At 51.7% G+C, this 17400-nt stretch overlaps 1 protein-coding gene across 1 annotated transcript in view; it reads left to right on the forward strand.

The window, feature by feature from the left end:
• The first annotated feature begins 227 nt into the window (after nt 1-227).
• LOC149435874 (up-regulator of cell proliferation-like) overlaps nt 228-17400 on the forward strand; it is a 35833-nt gene continuing 18660 nt past the window's right edge. The window contains exon 1 of the mRNA XM_089662339.1: nt 228-534. Within this exon, the coding sequence (XP_089518465.1) occupies nt 243-534 (292 nt within the window). The 5' untranslated portion in view covers nt 228-242. The remainder of the gene's footprint in view (nt 535-17400) is intronic.

Raw genomic sequence — 17400 nt, forward strand, 5'->3', positions numbered from 1 at the left:
CTTTTGACTCCCCCTCACTTTAAAGGGTGAATCTCCACAGCGGGGACACCGATAGCAATAAAAACCCAGCAAAGGGCCCAACCCTTCCTTACACCATCCAAAATTGTTTTGCATTTACATACACTTTAATGCTAAAATAGGGTAAATTGTGTGATCGTCAAAAAATACACTATATTTTCAGTTAAAAATTAATAATCACAGAATAACTTTTATTTATTTTTAGATTCTGAAACCAAGAAATCATGACTTCTGGCACAGATGCCACAAAGATGATAAAACGTCTTAGATGGAATTTATTAGAAGTGTTTGAGGAGGACGCAGACGGTTTTTGTGATGAGCTGGGATCTCAAGGCCTCATAACCGCGGATGAGATGGTTCAATTTCCACATGATGAAGATCCAAGAGAGAGAGTTGAAAAATTTATGAGCATTATATTTCAGAAAGAAGAACATTGTCAGAAATTCCTGTGTCATCTTGAGAATATGATCCCCAGATTTCCAGCACTGAGTGACCTGTCCCACCACTTTCCAGAAAGTAAGTTATCTGAGCTATATGAGTATTTTAGGCTGAGTGATCTCATCCTACCTATCCCATCATCCCATCAGTGTCACAATTCTACTTCCTCTTCTTTTTTCTGTATTCGGGTCCCCCAAGGTTCTGTTCTTGGCTCTCTCCTATTCTCAATCTACTCCTTCTCCCTGGGTCAGCCTCCCAAGGCTTTCAATAACATTTCTACACTGATGAAACCCAAATCTATCTCTCTACCCCTCAGCTCACAACATCAGTCTCCTCACGCATCACTAAATTACTGACCAACATATAAGACTGGATGTCACACCACTTCCTCAAACTCAATCTATCCAAAACCAAGCTCATAATATTTCCTCCCCTGCTTACCTCTTCCCCGATTTTTTTAGTCAAGATCAATGACCCAGCTATTAATCCATCCCTGCAAGCCAGGGGACAAGATGTAATCCTGGATTCTGAACTCTCCTTTCAGTCCCCCCATCCAATCACTTTCCAGCTTGTCGTCTTAACCCTCTCAACATTTCCAAAATACACCCCTTCCTAACCAATGACACCACAAAGCTCCTAATCCACTCCCTGGACATCTCTTGCCTTGACTACTGCAACTTCCTCCTCATTTAATTACCTTTATATAGGCTAGCCACCCTTCAGCCCATCATGAATGCTGCTGCCAGAACCAACCGTTCAGTGTCTGCCATCCCTCTCTGCCAAACCCTCCATTGGCTTCCGCTCACGCAAAAAAATTAATTTCAAAATACTAACAGCTTACAAAGCCATCCACAAGTCTGCCCCAAGCTACATCACCAACCTAGCCTCACAATACCAACCAATTCATTCTCTTCGTTCCTCCCAACACCTCCTGCTCTCTAGCTCCCTTGTCACCTTCTCCCATGTTTGCCTCCAGGACTTCTTCTGAGCCTCTCCCATCCTATGTAATTCCCTACCCCAATCTGTCCAACTATCTCCTACTGTGACCACGTTTAGACGATCGCTGAAAACTTCTCTTCAGAGCCTATCCTGCCTCCACCTAGCAACTCTACTTTTATTTTCTCCATCAGCTCATCCCCCACAGTTATTAACTTTTGTATCACTTGACCCTCCCCTTTTAGATTGTCAGCTCTAATGAGCCGGGCCCTCTGATTCCTACTGCATGAAATGGTATTGTAACTGTCGGGGCTTTTTTTCCGCAGGGGAACACTGGCACCTCCAGCATTAAATGTATGTGATGGGGTGTGCTGGAAGGTCTATTGATGTTGGCTACTGGGGGATCTATTTTTGCATGGAAGTCTATTGTTGCCAAGGGGGGGGGGGTTATTGCTGCTGGCTTTGGGGGAACTATTGTATTGCTTTTCTTGTTATTAACAAATTCCATACAAATGACTTAGCACCACAAAATGATACTTGGCTCTGTATTCTCTAAAAGGAACGGTACTGGAAGGTGGGGGGTGGTGGAACCAAGGGACAGTGCTAGGAGGGAAGGGCGGAGACAAGAAGTGGCTCAGAAGGGGGGCGTTTCTGCACCTATTCTGAGAAAAAAAGCCCCGGTAACTGTACTGCCTGCCCTCATGTTGTAAAGTGCTGCACAGACTGTTGGCACAATATAAATCCTGTATAAGAATAATTCACTAAGAATTAAGCACTTCATGCATTTTTGCCTTAGAATAGCTCATGAGGTATTTATCTCACAAGCAGTCAGTTCACTAAAACATGTTATATTTTATGAATGAATGAGTTATATGTTTCTATTTTGCAATATTTAGCACTTCATTTAGTATTATTTTTTGTTGCTTTATCTTAATGCATGCTGTAGCAAACTTGCTCATCAGAGATGGACGCAGAGTTCCCCTTTTTTATTAGAAGTATTCCTCAATCCTTCATTCCCTACCCCATCCCTTCCTGAGAGGCACAGGGACAGATGTGTAAGTGTTAAAAGTTGCTGCCAGGCTGGAGCAGCAGGAGGCCCAGCGCTACAAAGCCCCCCGCATGAGCCAGCAGACTCTCGGTCCCAAGGCCTGTGAAAACTCACCCCTCCTAACCAAGATAAGGCAGCTTTCCCCGGACTTTAAAGAAGTTGGAACCTCATAAAACCTACCAGCCAGGTGACAGAAGTTAAATGAACATCCCTCAGGTCAGCTGTCACCTATGTTTCATATCATGGATTATGAAGCTGTTGGTTTTAATTCAGAGTCCACCTGACATCCCTCCCAAAACAGGGTATTGGCCAGTACTCAGAGCCACCCCCCCTTGCAGGGGGATTTTAAAAGACAGGCTGGTAAGCCTAAAAACGAAGCAAACACATCTCCTAATTTTAATATCGGTAACAAAAGGAGATCAAAGATCCTTCCCGCTCTGCAACTTGGATCTGCTCACCTTAAGGCTGAGAAGGGCAAGTCTCTCCCTCTCTCCCCCCCTCCCCCCCCCCTCTCCCTCTCTCGTTACATTTTCTTTGTAAATATTTTATTGCACCTGTTTGACTCTTTTAGTAATAAAGCTCTTTCTGAAAGTGTTAAACTGTTTCTAGGCGCTTACTTGCAATTCACGAATTCCTGCCTTTGAATAGATGCTACTGTTCATTATAATCTCTGTATAACGGGCCTGCAGACCGTGTTGTACAGATCATTATTTCAATCATTATAGTGTATATTTGATAAATAGAGTTTTCTTCTTCTCTGACAAAAGACGGTGGTGGCAGTAGAGGGTTAGTTGCATAATAACCCGACCCAGTAACAAGCGCATTCAGGCTGCAGGCACCGATTGTAGTCCATTAGCTGCACAATCGCTGTGTAGGGTGCAGCTGGGTGTGGCCTTGTTACGCGCGTCACACCGTGGGTTTAGATCGGCCGGTTCTTCGGTCACGAGTTTGGTGAGAAGGTCCGGGTTCTGACGCCGCGATTGTGACGTATTGGTGGTCGCGGTCGTTGGATTGTCGCATGTTGGTGGCGGCGATCCGGCGATCGTGACACATGCATGTACATTGTCTCACCATTTTCTGCAGTGTGTGATATCTATTTCTCGTTTACACATTTATATATTTATTTGAATATTATTACATGATATTGTCCTTTTTTGATGTGTATATTTCTTTGTTAGAACTGAGATTTATATTTATGCACTAATTATAGTATATAAGTGTATTTAGGCACTGTGTAAGGAAGCCAAATCTTAGTTTTTGTAACATTGTACAACAGTGAGTAGAATGAAGACAAACTAAGATTTGTGAAACAAATTACTGACATTCCTGAGCCAACAGCATTGTATTCCCACACTGATACATTGTTATCTTAATGGTAAGGTACAAGACACAGGATGGATATCATAGACCCCGGCTATAGGCTGTAGTATGTAAACCACCTGCACTACTCAGAATAAAGATAAATATAAAGATCAGGAAGCTGCTATCACGTGGCTATAATCCTGAATAAGTTGCAAACATAAAAAAGAAAATGTTGTTGCGCTTTCTTACACAGTGCCTAAATACACCTATATACCATAATTAGTGCATAAATATAAATCTAAAAAAATTATAACAAAAAGAAATATACACATCAAAAAAGGACAATATCATGTGAGAATATGCAAAAAAATATATAGATTTGTAAAATGAGAAATAGACATCACACACCGGAGACAATGTACATGCATCCCTTAAATAGGGAAAAAAAGTGACATAAACCATAAATAAACACATAAAATATGCCTGAAACAGTGCCGTGACCAGAAGATTCACAACCGATAAACGTGAATAATATACAGTGAGACTGTCAGGATAAAAACCTGACTCAAAACAAAATTTTCAGACCACACAAAGTCCTTCCACATAAATGTGTTACTGTGATAAGTGACCAAAATAAACAATGTATGATTCGTATGATCAAATCCCTAATTGGGACTTTTATGTGATTTATGTGAACACAAATACATAAACAGTGTCACAACAATATATCACAATGTGCAGCAAAAAAAAACATTAAAAAAAACCCTACTAGCCACGTAATGCCACAAATATTGTGCCACTAAATAAAATAATGAGCAACAAATGTCCCCATGTGAACTCTTCAAAGTGAAAAAAATTCCATGGTGATACAGGTGAAAAAAATTGTGATCCGTCGCCGGCTGGATTGCCCCCTCACCTTCATACAGCGACCCCAAAGGGCCAATAAGCCTCCACACTATAAGGTGCAGCAATACAGCCAAAAAGCATAAACAAATCCGGTTTAGCAGTAGTCGTGGTGTAAGCCGTGTACCGGGTGGGCTCCCCAGGATACAGTGAAGTCACGAACAAGGAAAGCAACCCCAACACCAGCTTTTGTCACAACAGAATTTTACTTAGATGTGGCAAATAAACACAACCACAAATGCTGGGAACATACAATGAATTTACATACACCCAGCCCAAAGGCTGAGACCCTTGTGCTGCACAGCACGGCGCCTTCTGATGGATGAAGGTAGAAAGTGTAGTAATTTACCTACTGGGGGGCACAACTAAGCTGCCACACCTTACCTGTTATTACCCTACAGAGCAGGAATCAGTGTATGGGGGTACGGTATGGGCTAGCCTGCGGTGCAGCACAACAGCTTACAATCTTACACAAATCTACAGTATTCCCCCTCCCATAACTGGTCCTGTAGCACGTGCCTGAGAATTCCTTCTGAGCAAAACACCAGTCTGGCTTGAGTTTGTAGGATGTTATTAGCTCTCCAATGTGAAATGTCAATTTAAGTTGTGGAGTCCTTCCAATGATCAGTAACAACACTTGTGGCCTGACACAGAGACCCTAACTAACTAACTATAGGCCTGTCTCAGTCCTATGGGCGTCAACACTGACATGAGGCGCGTGCGCGATCTTACCGACCTGGGTCTGCTTTGCATACGCTGGTGACTCTGAACAGAACAAATGTCTCTCCACTGAGCATGCAATATTACCAGCAATGTATGTGGCTCTGCTCCTCTGTCCTCATCAGCTTCCTGGCAGCAAATCTTCCCCTCTTTGAACAGGATTAGCGTCTTGAACACCATCAGCTTCACTCAATGGGATTTCTGATTACGGAGGGCATTCTCCACAGCTCGATGGCAAGAGATTATCCAATCACTCGGCCTTCTCTCTCCAGTATGACTTCCCTTTTCTCTTCCTGTTCACTTCTCCTTGAGAAAACCCCACCCCTTACTGAATATAGAAATCTCTATGCAGTCTGAAGCTGTTAGAAACAGCGACATCTTGTGGCCAAACTGCAGAATGTCAGCCAGAACGCCTTTAACTTCAGTCAGTGTTCAAACAATGAAAGCTGTTTCCCCATCTCACAGTGGTACAATAGGTATGACCAATCCTGATATCCAAACTTCTTTTAGGCAGGATGATAAAATCAGCCAACAGTTTTACTCTCTGATATAATAGACTGGCTCCAGAGATTCTCTAATGTGGGATGAGACACAAGGCCTTTTTGTTAGAATTTATTTGAGATTTATATTTATGCATTAATTATGGTATATAAGTGTATTTAGGCACTGTGTAAGGATGCCCAACACCATTTTCTTTTTTATACCTGGCTATAGGCTGCTACCTTCGGGTGAATGGACACTGGCAAAGCTTTGCTGGACATGCCCCCTGGGTGTCCCCCTATAACCCTAACCCACTCCATGAGTCCTCAGTTGTTCACTAGAGTCTGTAGGTGATGGACCTCTTCTTCTTTACTGAGAAATTATTCTGAAGTCAACTAGTTTATTACTGTACTTCAGATTCTTTATTCAACTCCTCACTGTCTTCTACCACAACAGTAGGAGCAATGCATCTGGATTTGTACCACCTCAGTAAAACCTTGGAAGCCATACCTAGACCCCATACTATGGGGACGGCTTGAAATGTTTCTTTAGGTACTGGATCCTGCTTGGGTGCTCCCCTTGGCACTTTGTGGAATGCATGTAGTCAGAGTTCTGTACAGACCCCTCTCAGGGTATGCCCCCCATGACAGGCAAAGCCTGGACTCAAAAAGACCAGCAGCATGGTCCGGTAAGACAGAGTCACGTTGTTTATTGGATTAATACTGTAGCCCCACAGCAAGTAGGAGACACAATGAGGTTGATTTACTAAAACTGGAGAGTGCAAAATCTGGTACAGCTGGGGAGCCAATCAGCTTCTAACTTCACTTAAATAAAGGAATGCGCTAAAACCACAAACTATTCCTAATTTAGTGTAGAAACATTAGTGCAAACGATATATATATCTAGAGATGAGCGAAGAAATGAAAAATTTGATTCGACTGATTCGGCGAATTCGTGGACAATATTTGATTCGAGTCGAATAAATTCGCTGTGAATTTAACTTAAAAAAGGGTGTTTCTAGGCTTCAGAGAGACTTAATATTAGTGCAGAACACTGTACCTTTAATTTAAATGCCCTTGGAGTCTGCTGGGGAAGAGAAATAATACTGTCAGTCAGTATGACATGCAGGTGAGTGCCGTAGATCTTAGAATCACCGCACACTTCACTCATTTGGCCAGTCACGGGGCCAAAACCAGTGTTTGGAGCCACAGTGTGGCGGTGGAGCCAGCAGCAATGGGAGGCCATACAGCAACCTATGACAAAATGGAAACCAGCAGGAGTGTGAGGAGACCTGAAAGTGGCACATGGCAGAGTGGGAGCAATGGGAGGCGGTACAGGGACCCAGGTCACACTGTGGGACCAGCATCAGCGTGAACAGGCGGTACGGGGGCCCATGGCCGATTTGACCTCGTTCATCCCATAGTCCTGCCGACTCACGAATAGCGTGGCCTCCTCAAAGGGCCTGAGCAAGCGCAGGTGTCACGCATGAGCTGCCAATGGCTGACATCTAAGTTACACAGGGAGTACCTTTATCCGCTTTTAACATCAGGAAATCTGTGATGGCCTTTAGCTGTTCGTAAAGGCGGTCTAACATATGTAGGGTTGAATTACACCTTGTTGCAACGTCACAGCATGAGGAGTCGGTACGGGGGCCCATGGCAGATTACGTGCCTGGCAGCAGCAATGGGAGGCCCGTAATCTGCCAGCACCCTATGTCAAAAAATTCAACACACCAGCAGTGTGAGGAGACCTCAAAGTGGCACATGGCAGAGTGGAAGCAATGGGAGGCCGTACAGGGACCCAGGTCACACTGTGGGCCCAGCAGCAGCGTGACCAGGAGGTACGGGGGCCCATGGCCGATATGGGGCCTGGCGGCACCTATGGAAGGCCTGGAATCTGCCAGCAACCTATGTCAAAATGGACAACCGCAGGAGTGTGAGGAGATTTCAAAGTGGCACATGGCAGAGTGTAAGCAATGGGAGGCCATACAGGGACCCAGGTCACACTGTGGGCTCAGCAGCAGCGTGACCAGGAGGTACGGGGGCCCATGGCCGATATGGGGCCTGGCGGCACCTATGGAAGGCCTGGAATCTGCCAGCAACCTATGTCAAAATGGACAACCGCAGGAGTGTGAGGAGATTTCAAAGTGGCACATGGCAGAGTGTAAGCAATGGGAGGCCGTACAGGGACCCAGGTCACACTGTGGGCTCAGCAGCAGCGTGACCAGGAGGTACGGGGGCCCATGGCCGATATGGGGCCTGGCGGCACCTATGGAAGGCCTGGAATCTGCCAGCAACCTATGTCAAAATGGACAACCGCAGGAGTGTGAGGAGATTTCAAAGTGGCACATGGCAGAGTGTAAGCAATGGGAGGCCGTACAGGGACCCAGGTCACACTGTGGGCTCAGCAGCAGCGTGACCAGGAGGTACGGGGGCCCATGGCCGATATGGGGCCTGGCGGCACCTATGGAAGGCCTGGAATCTGCCAGCAACCTATGACAAAATGGACAACCGCAGGAGTGTGAGGAGATTTCAAAGTGGCACATGGCAGAGTGGAAGCAATGGGAGGCCGTACAGGGACCCAGGTCACACTGTGGGCTCAGCAGCAGCGTGACCAGGCGGTACGGGGGCCCATGGCCGATATGGGGCCTGGCGGCACCAATGGAAGGCCTGTAATCTGCCAGCAACCTATGACAAAATGGACAACCGCAGGAGTGTGATGAGATTTCAAAGTGGCACATGGCAGAGTGGAAGCAATGGGAGGCCGTACAGGGACCCACGTCACACTGTGGGCCCAGCAGCAGCGTGACCAGGAGGTACGGGGGCCCATGGCCGATATGGGGCCTGGCGGAACCTATGGAAGGCCTGGAATCTGCCAGCAACCTATGTCAAAATGGAAAAGCACAGGAGTGTGAGGAGAGCTGAAAGTGGCACATGGCAGAGTGTAAGCAATGGGAGGCCGTACAGGGACCCAGGTCACACTGTGGGCCCAGCAGCAGCGTGACCAGGCGGTACGGGGGCCCATGGCCGATTTGGGGCCTGGCGGCACCTATGGGAGGCCCGTAATCTGCCAGCACCCTATGACAAAATGGAACCCTGGGCTGGGGCAGGCAGAACCGCCGTATCTTTATCACGTTTTTCCCAGGCCACCGAATGGCGACGCTGCATATGCTGACGCAACGCTGTAGTCCCAACATGGGCCCCCTGGCCACGCTTGACTTTCTGGCCACATAGTCGACATTAGGCTACGTTTACTTCCTCGGGCGGCTTGACGAAAACTTGCCACACCGCCGAGTAGGAAACTTTGCACCCGCTACTCCTCACTGGCTGACTGCTACTTCCTCCGTGCACACCGGCACCACTACTGGCTGTGGTGGTAGGCTGCAGTGGAGCTGCTGCTCTACTCCGTGGCCGTTTGCCTCCACTGACACAGCTGCGACCCTGCTGCCTCCTGGCAGCAGCAATGGGAGGCCGTACAGGGACCCAGGTCACACTGTGGGCCCAGCAGCAGCGTGACCAGGAGGTACGGGGGCCCATGGTCGATATGGGACCTGGCGGCACCTATGGAAGGCCTGGAATCTGCCAGCAACCGATGTCAAAATGGACAACCGCAGGAGTGTGAGGAGATTTCAAAGTGGCACATGGCAGAGTGGAAGCAATGGGAGGCCGTACAGGGACCCAGGTCACACTGTGGGCTCAGCAGCAGCGTGACCAGGAGGTACGGGGGCCCATGGCCGATATGGGGCCTGGCGGCACCTATGGAAGGCCTGGAATCTGCCAGCAACCTATGTCAAAATGGACAACCGCAGGAGTGTGAGGAGATTTCAAAGTGGCACATGGCAGAGTGTAAGCAATGGGAGGCCGTACAGGGACCCAGGTCACACTGTGGGCTCAGCAGCAGCGTGACCAGGAGGTACGGGGGCCCATGGCCGATATGGGGCCTGGCGGCACCTATGGAAGGCCTGGAATCTGCCAGCAACCTATGTCAAAATGGACAACCGCAGGAGTGTGAGGAGATTTCAAAGTGGCACATGGCAGAGTGTAAGCAATGGGAGGCCGTACAGGGACCCAGGTCACACTGTGGGCTCAGCAGCAGCGTGACCAGGAGGTACGGGGGCCCATGGCCGATATGGGGCCTGGCGGCACCTATGGAAGGCCTGGAATCTGCCAGCAACCTATGACAAAATGGACAACCGCAGGAGTGTGAGGAGATTTCAAAGTGGCACATGGCAGAGTGGAAGCAATGGGAGGCCGTACAGGGACCCAGGTCACACTGTGGGCTCAGCAGCAGCGTGACCAGGCGGTACGGGGGCCCATGGCCGATATGGGGCCTTGGCGGCACCAATGGAAGGCCTGTAATCTGCCAGCAACCTATGACAAAATGGACAACCGCAGGAGTGTGATGAGATTTCAAAGTGGCACATGGCAGAGTGGAAGCAATGGGAGGCAGTACAGGGACCCAGGTCACACTGTGGGCCCAGCAGCAGCGTGACCAGGAGGTACGGGGGCCCATGGCCGATATGGGGCCTGGCGGAACCTATGGAAGGCCTGGAATCTGCCAGCAACCTATGTCAAAATGGAAAAGCACAGGAGTGTGAGGAGAGCTGAAAGAGGCACATGGCAGAGTGTAAGCAATGGGAGGCCGTACAGGGACCCAGGTCACACTGTGGGCCCAGCAGCAGCGTGACCAGGCGGTACGGGGGCCCATGGCCGATTTGGGGCCTGGCGGCACCTATGGGAGGCCCGTAATCTGCCAGCACCCTATGACAAAATGGAACCCTGGGCTGGGGCAGGCAGAACCGCCGTATCTTTATCACGTTTTTCCCAGGCCACCGAATGGCGACGCTGCATATGCTGACGCAACGCTGTAGTCCCAACATGGGCCCCCTGGCCACGCTTGACTTTCTGGCCACATAGTCGACATTAGGCTACGTTTACTTCCACGGGCGGCTAGACGAAAACTTGCCACACCGCCGAGTAGGAAACTTTGCACCCGCTACTCCTCACTGGCTGACTGCTACTTCCTCCGTGCACACCGGCACCACTACTGGCTGTGGTGGTAGGCTGCAGTGGAGCTGCTGCTCTACTCCATGGCCGTTTGCCTCCACTGACACAGCTGCGACCCTGCTGCCTCCTGGCAGCAGCAATGGGAGGCCGTACAGGGACCCAGGTCACACTGTGGGACCAGCAGCAGCGTGACCAGGAGGTACGGGGGCCCATGGCCGATATGGGGCCTGGCGGAACCTATGGAAGGCCTGGAATCTGCCAGCAACCTATGTCAAAATGGAAAAGCACAGTAGTGTAAGGAGACCTCAAAGTGGCACATGGCAGAGTGGAAGCAATGGGAGGCCGTACAGGGACCCAGGTCACACTGTGGGCTCAGCAGCAGCGTGACCAGGAGGTACGGGGGCCCATGGCCGATATGGGGCCTGGCGGAACCTATGGAAGGCCTGGAATCTGCCAGCAACCTATGTCAAAATGGAAAAGCACAGTAGTGTGAGGAGACCTCAAAGTGGCACATGGCAGAGTGTAAGCAATGGGAGGCCGTACAGGGACCCAGGTCACACTGTGGGCTCAGCAGCAGCGTGACCAGGAGGTACGGGGGCCCATGGCCGATATGGGGCCTGGCGGAACCTATGGAAGTCCGCTAATCTGCCAGCAACCTATGTCAAAATGGAAAAGCACAGTAGTGTGAGGAGACCTCAAAGTGGCACATGGCAGAGTGTAAGCAATGGGAGGCCGTACAGGGACCCAGGTCACACTGTGGGCTCAGCAGCAGCGTGACCAGGAGGTACGGGGGCCCATGGCCGATATGGGGCCTGGCGGAACCTATGGAAGGCCTGGAATCTGCCAGCAACCTATGTCAAAATGGAAAAGCACAGTAGTGTAAGGAGACCTCAAAGTGGCACATGGCAGAGTGTAAGCAATGGGAGGCCGTACAGGGACCCAGGTCACACTCTGGGACCAGCAGCAGCGTGACCAGGAGGTACGGGGCCCATGGCCGATATAGGGCCTGGCGGAACCTATGGAAGGCCTGGAATCCGCCAGCAACCTATGTCAAAATGGACAACCGCAGGAGTGTAAGGAGACCTCAAAGTTGCACATGGCAGAGTGTAAGCAATGGGAGGCCGTACAGGGACCCAGGTCACACTGTGGGCTCAGCAGCAGCGTGACCAGGAGGTACGGGGGCCCATGGCCGATATGGGGCCTGGCGGAACCTATGGAAGGCCTGGAATCTGCCAGCAACCTATGTCAAAATGGAAAAGCACAGTAGTGTGAGGAAACCTCAAAGTGGCACATGGCAGAGTGTAAGCAATGGGAGGCCGTACAGGGACCCAGGTCACACTGTGGGCTCAGCAGCAGCGTGACCAGGAGGTACGGGGGCCCATGGCCGATATGGGGCCTGGCGGAACCTATGGAAGGCCTGGAATCTGCCAGCAACCTATGTCAAAATGGAAAAGCACAGTAGTGTAAGGAGACCTCAAAGTGGCACATGGCAGAGTGTAAGCAATGGGAGGCCGTACAGGGACCCAGGTCACACTGTGGGACCAGCAGCAGCGTGACCAGGAGGTACGGGGGCCCATGGCCGATATAGGGCCTGGCGGAACCTATGGAAGGCCTGGAATCTGCCAGCAACCTATGTCAAAATGGAAAAGCACAGTAGTGTGAGGAGACCTCAAAGTGGCACATGGCAGAGTGTAAGCAATGGGAGGCCGTACAGGGACCCAGGTCACACTGTGGGCTCAGCAGCAGCGTGACCAGGAGGTACGGGGGCCCATGGCCGATATGGGGCCTGGCGGAACCTATGGAAGGCCTGGAATCTGCCAGCAACCTATGTCAAAATGGAAAAGCACAGTAGTGTAAGGAGACCTCAAAGTGGCACATGGCAGAGTGTAAGCAATGGGAGGCCGTACAGGGACCCAGGTCACACTGTGGGCTCAGCAGCAGCGTGACCAGGAGGTACGGGGGCCCATGGCCGATATAGGGCCTGGCGGAACCTATGGAAGGCCTGGAATCTGCCAGCAACCTATGTCAAAATGGACAACCGCAAAAGTGTAAGGAGACCTCAAAGTGGCACATGGCAGAGTGTAAGCAATGGGAGGCCGTACAGGGACCCAGGTCACACTGTGGGCTCAGCAGCAGCGTGACCAGGAGGTACGGGGGCCCATGGCCGATATGGGGCCTGGCGGAACCTATGGAAGGCCTGGAATCTGCCAGCAACCTATGTCAAAATGGAAAAGCACAGTAGTGTGAGGAGACCTCAAAGTGGCACATGGCAGAGTGTAAGCAATGGGAGGCCGTACAGGGACCCAGGTCACACTGTGGGCTCAGCAGCAGCGTGACCAGGAGGTACGGGGGCCCATGGCCGATATGGGGCCTAGCGGAACCTATGGAAGGCCTGGAATCTGCCAGCAACCTATGTCAAAATGGAAAAGCAAGTAGTGTAAGGAGACCTCAAAGTGGTACATGGCAGAGTGTAAGCAATGGGAGGCAGTACAGGGACCCAGGTCACACTGTGGGCTCAGCAGCAGCGTGACCAGGAGGTACGGGGGCCCATGGCCGATATGGGGCCTGGCGGAACCTATGGAAGTCCGCTAATCTGCCAGCAACCTATGTCAAAATGGAAAAGCACAGTAGTGTGAGGAGACCTCAAAGTGGCACATGGCAGAGTGTAATCAATGGGAGGCCGTACAGGGACCCAGGTCACACTGTGGGCTCAGCAGCAGCGTGACCAGGCGGTACGGGGGCCCATGGCCGATATGGGGCCTGGCTGAACCTATGGAAGGCCTGGAATCTGCCAGCAACCTATGTCAAAATGGACAACCGCAGGAGTGTGAGGAGATTTCAAAGTGGCACATGGCAGAGTGTAAGCAATGGGAGGCCGTACAGGGACCCAGGTCACACTGTGGGACCAGCAGCAGCGTGACCAGGAGGTACGGGGGCCCATGGCCGATTTAGGGCCTGGCGGAACCTATGGAAGGCCTGGAATCTGCCAGCAACCTATGTCAAAATGGACAACCGCAGGAGTGTAAGGAGACCTCAAAGTGGCACATGGCAGAGTGTAAGCAATGGGAGGCCGTACAGGGACCCAGGTCACACTGTGGGACCAGCAGCAGCGTGACCAGGAGGTACGGGGGCCCATGGCCGATATGGGGCATGGTGGAACCTATGGAAGGCCTGGAATCTGCCAGCAACCTATGTCAAAATGGAAAAGCACAGTAGTGTAAGGAGACCTCAAAGTGGCACATGGCAGAGTGTAAGCAATGGGAGGCCGTACAGGGACCCAGGTCACACTGTTGGCTCCGCAGCAGTGTGACCAGGAGGTACGGGGGCCCATGGCCGATATGGGGCCTGGCGGAACCTATGGAAGGCCTGGAATCTGCCAGCAACCTATGTCAAAATGGACAACCGCAGGAGTGTGAGGAGATTTCAAAGTGGCACATGGCAGAGTGTAAGCAATGGGAGGCCGTACAGGGACCCAGGTCACACTGTGGGACCAGCAGCAGCGTGACCAGGAGGTACGGGGGCCCATGGCCGATATGGGGCATGGCGGAACCTATGGAAGGCCTGGAATCTGCCAGCAACCTATGTCAAAATGGAAAAGCACAGTAGTGTAAGGAGACCTCAAAGTGGCACATGGCAGAGTGTAAGCAATGGGAGGCCGTACAGGGACCCAGGTCACACTGTGGGCTCAGCAGCAGCGTGACCAGGAGGTACGGGGGCCCATGGCCGATATGGGGCCTGGCGGAACCTATGGAAGGCCTGGAATCTGCCAGCAACCTATGTCAAAATGGACAACCGCAGGAGTGTGAGGAGATTTCAAAGTGGCACATGGCAGAGTGTAAGCAATGGGAGGCCGTACAGGGACCCAGGTCACACTGTGGGACCAGCAGCAGCGTGACCAGGAGGTACGGGGGCCCATGGCCGATATGGGGCCTGGCGGAACCTATGGAAGGCCTGGAATCTGCCAGCAACCTATGTCAAAATGGAAAAGCACAGGAGTGTGAGGAGACCTCAAAGTGGCACATGGCAGAGTGGAAGCAATGGGAGGCCGTACAGTGACCCAGGTCACACTGTGGGACCAGCAGCAGCGTGACCAGGCGGTACGGGGGCCCATGGCCGATATGGGGCCTGGCGGCACCTATCGAAGGCCGCTAATCTGCCAGCAACCTATGACAACATGGAAAACCGCAGGAGTGTGAGGAGATTTCAAAGTGGCACATGGCAGAGTGGAAGCAATGGGAGGCCGTACAGGGACCCAGGTCACACTGTGGGCTCAGCAGCAGCGTGACCAGGCGGTACGGGGGCCCATGGCCGATATGGGGCCTGGCGGCACCTATGGGAGGCCCGTAATCTGCCAGCAACCTATGACAAAATGGAACCCTGGGTTGGGGCAGGCAGAACCGCCGTATCTTTATCACGTTTTTCCCAGGCCACCGAATGGCGACGCTGCATATGCTGACGCAACGCTGTAGTCCCAACATGGGCCCCCTGGCCACGCTTGACTTTCTGGCCACATAGTCGACATTAGGCTACGTTTACTTCCTCGGGCGGCTTGACGAAAAATTGCCACACCGCAGAGTAGGAAACTTTGCCTCCGCTACTCCTCACTGGCTGACTGCTACTTCCTCCGTGCACACCGGCACCACTACTGGCCGTGGTGGTAGGCTGCAGTGGAGCTGGTGCTCTACTCCGTGGCCGTTTGCCTCCACTGACACTGCTGCGACCCTGCTGCCTCCTGGCAGCAGCAATGGGAGGCCGTACAGGGACCCATGAGAGACTCTGGACTTGGCAGCAGCATGAGGAGGCGGTATATAGGGGCCCATGGCAGATTAGGGGCCTGGCAGCAGCTATGGGAGGCCCGTAATCTGCCAGCACCCTATGTCAAAAAATTAAACACACCAGCAGTGTGAAGAGACCTGAATGTGGCACATGGCAGAGTGTGGCGATGGAAACAGCAGCAATGGGAGGCCGTACAGGGACCCATGAGACACTCTGGACTTGGCAGCAGCATGAGGAGGCGGTATATAGGGGCCCATGGCAGATTAGGGGCCTGGCAGCAGCTATGTGAGGCCCGTAATCTGCCTGCACCCTATGTCAAAAAATTCAACACACCAGCAGTGTGAAGAGACCTGAAAGTGGCACATGGCAGAGTGTGGCGATGGAAACAGCAGCAATGGGAGGCCGTACAGGGACCCATGAGAGACTCTGGACTTGGCAGCAGCATGAGGAGGCGGTATATAGGGGCCCATGGCAGATTAGGGGCCTGGCAGCAGCTATGGGAGGCCCGTAATCTGCCAGCACCCTATGTCAAAAAATTCAACACACCAGCAGTGTGAAGAGACCTGAAAGTGGCACATGGCAGAGTGTGGCGATGGAGACAGCAGCAATGGGAGGCCGTACAGGGACCCATGAGAGACTCTGGACTTGGCAGCAGCATGAGGAGGCGGTATATAGGGGCCCATGGCAGATTAGGGGCCTGGCAGCAGCTATGGGAGGCCCGTAATCTGCCAGCACCCTATGTCAAAAAATTCAACACACCAGCAGTGTGAAGAAACCTGAAAGTGGCACATGGCAGAGTGTGGCGATGGAGACAGCAGCAATGGGAGGCCCGTAATCTGCCAGCACCCTATGACAAGAAATGGAACACACCAGCAGTGTGAAGAGACCTGAAAGTGGCACATGGCAGGGGCATGATTCATGGTGGATTTAGTCAGTTGTGTCAGGAACTGGTGGTTTGAAATCCAGACTAATCCACGCCTGATTCATTTTCACAAACGTGAGTCTCTCCACACTTTGGGTGGACAGTCGTGTCCTCCGCGGAGTTACAATACCTCCTGCCGCACTAAACACGCGCTCCGATGCCACGCTACTAGCCGGGCATGACAGCCTTTCAAGGGCAAATTCAGCTAGTTGGGGCCAAAGGTCAAGTTTCGTTGCCCAGTAGTCAAGGGGATTGTCTACCTCGGTTGGCAGGGTGCTGTCCAAGTAGGCCCAAGCCTGTTGTTTGAGCTCCTGCTCCAGGTCCACCTGATGCTGCTGCTGCTGCTGCTGCGGCTGGTTAGTAGTTTCCTCACTGCGCTGGTGAAGAAAGCTACTCATCATCGACTGCAGACGGAGGCAGCCGCTGCTGGTGGAGCTGCCACTGCTCCTACCACCCCACCCCTCCCCTGCTGCCATGGCAGCGGAACGCGAGCGCACAGGGCCCACAGTGTCTGAGGATGGACGTTGGCGCACAAAGGCAGAGACCAACTGACTACATAGGTGGTTTTTATAGTACGTAATTTTGGCCTCCCTCACAGCAGGTGTGAAAAAGGCCACCATTTTGGAACGATAGCGAGGGTCCAACAAGGTGGACAGCCAAAAGTCATCCCTCTGTCTGATGGTTATTATTCGGCTGTCGCTACGCAAGCAACCGAGCATGCTATGGGCCATTTGCGCCAAGGAATGCGAGGGACTCCCTGCCTCCATCTCCACAGCATACTGCCACGGTGCGTCTGGGTCCTCTGTCTCCTCCTCCTCTACCAGATGCTCCTGCTCCTCCACTCCTGTCCG

Source organism: Staurois parvus, unplaced genomic scaffold (genome assembly GCF_062004578.1).
Source record: "Staurois parvus isolate SC_StPar_1 unplaced genomic scaffold, SC_StPar_1.0 ptg001457l, whole genome shotgun sequence".
Lineage (NCBI taxonomy): Eukaryota > Metazoa > Chordata > Amphibia > Anura > Ranidae > Staurois > Staurois parvus.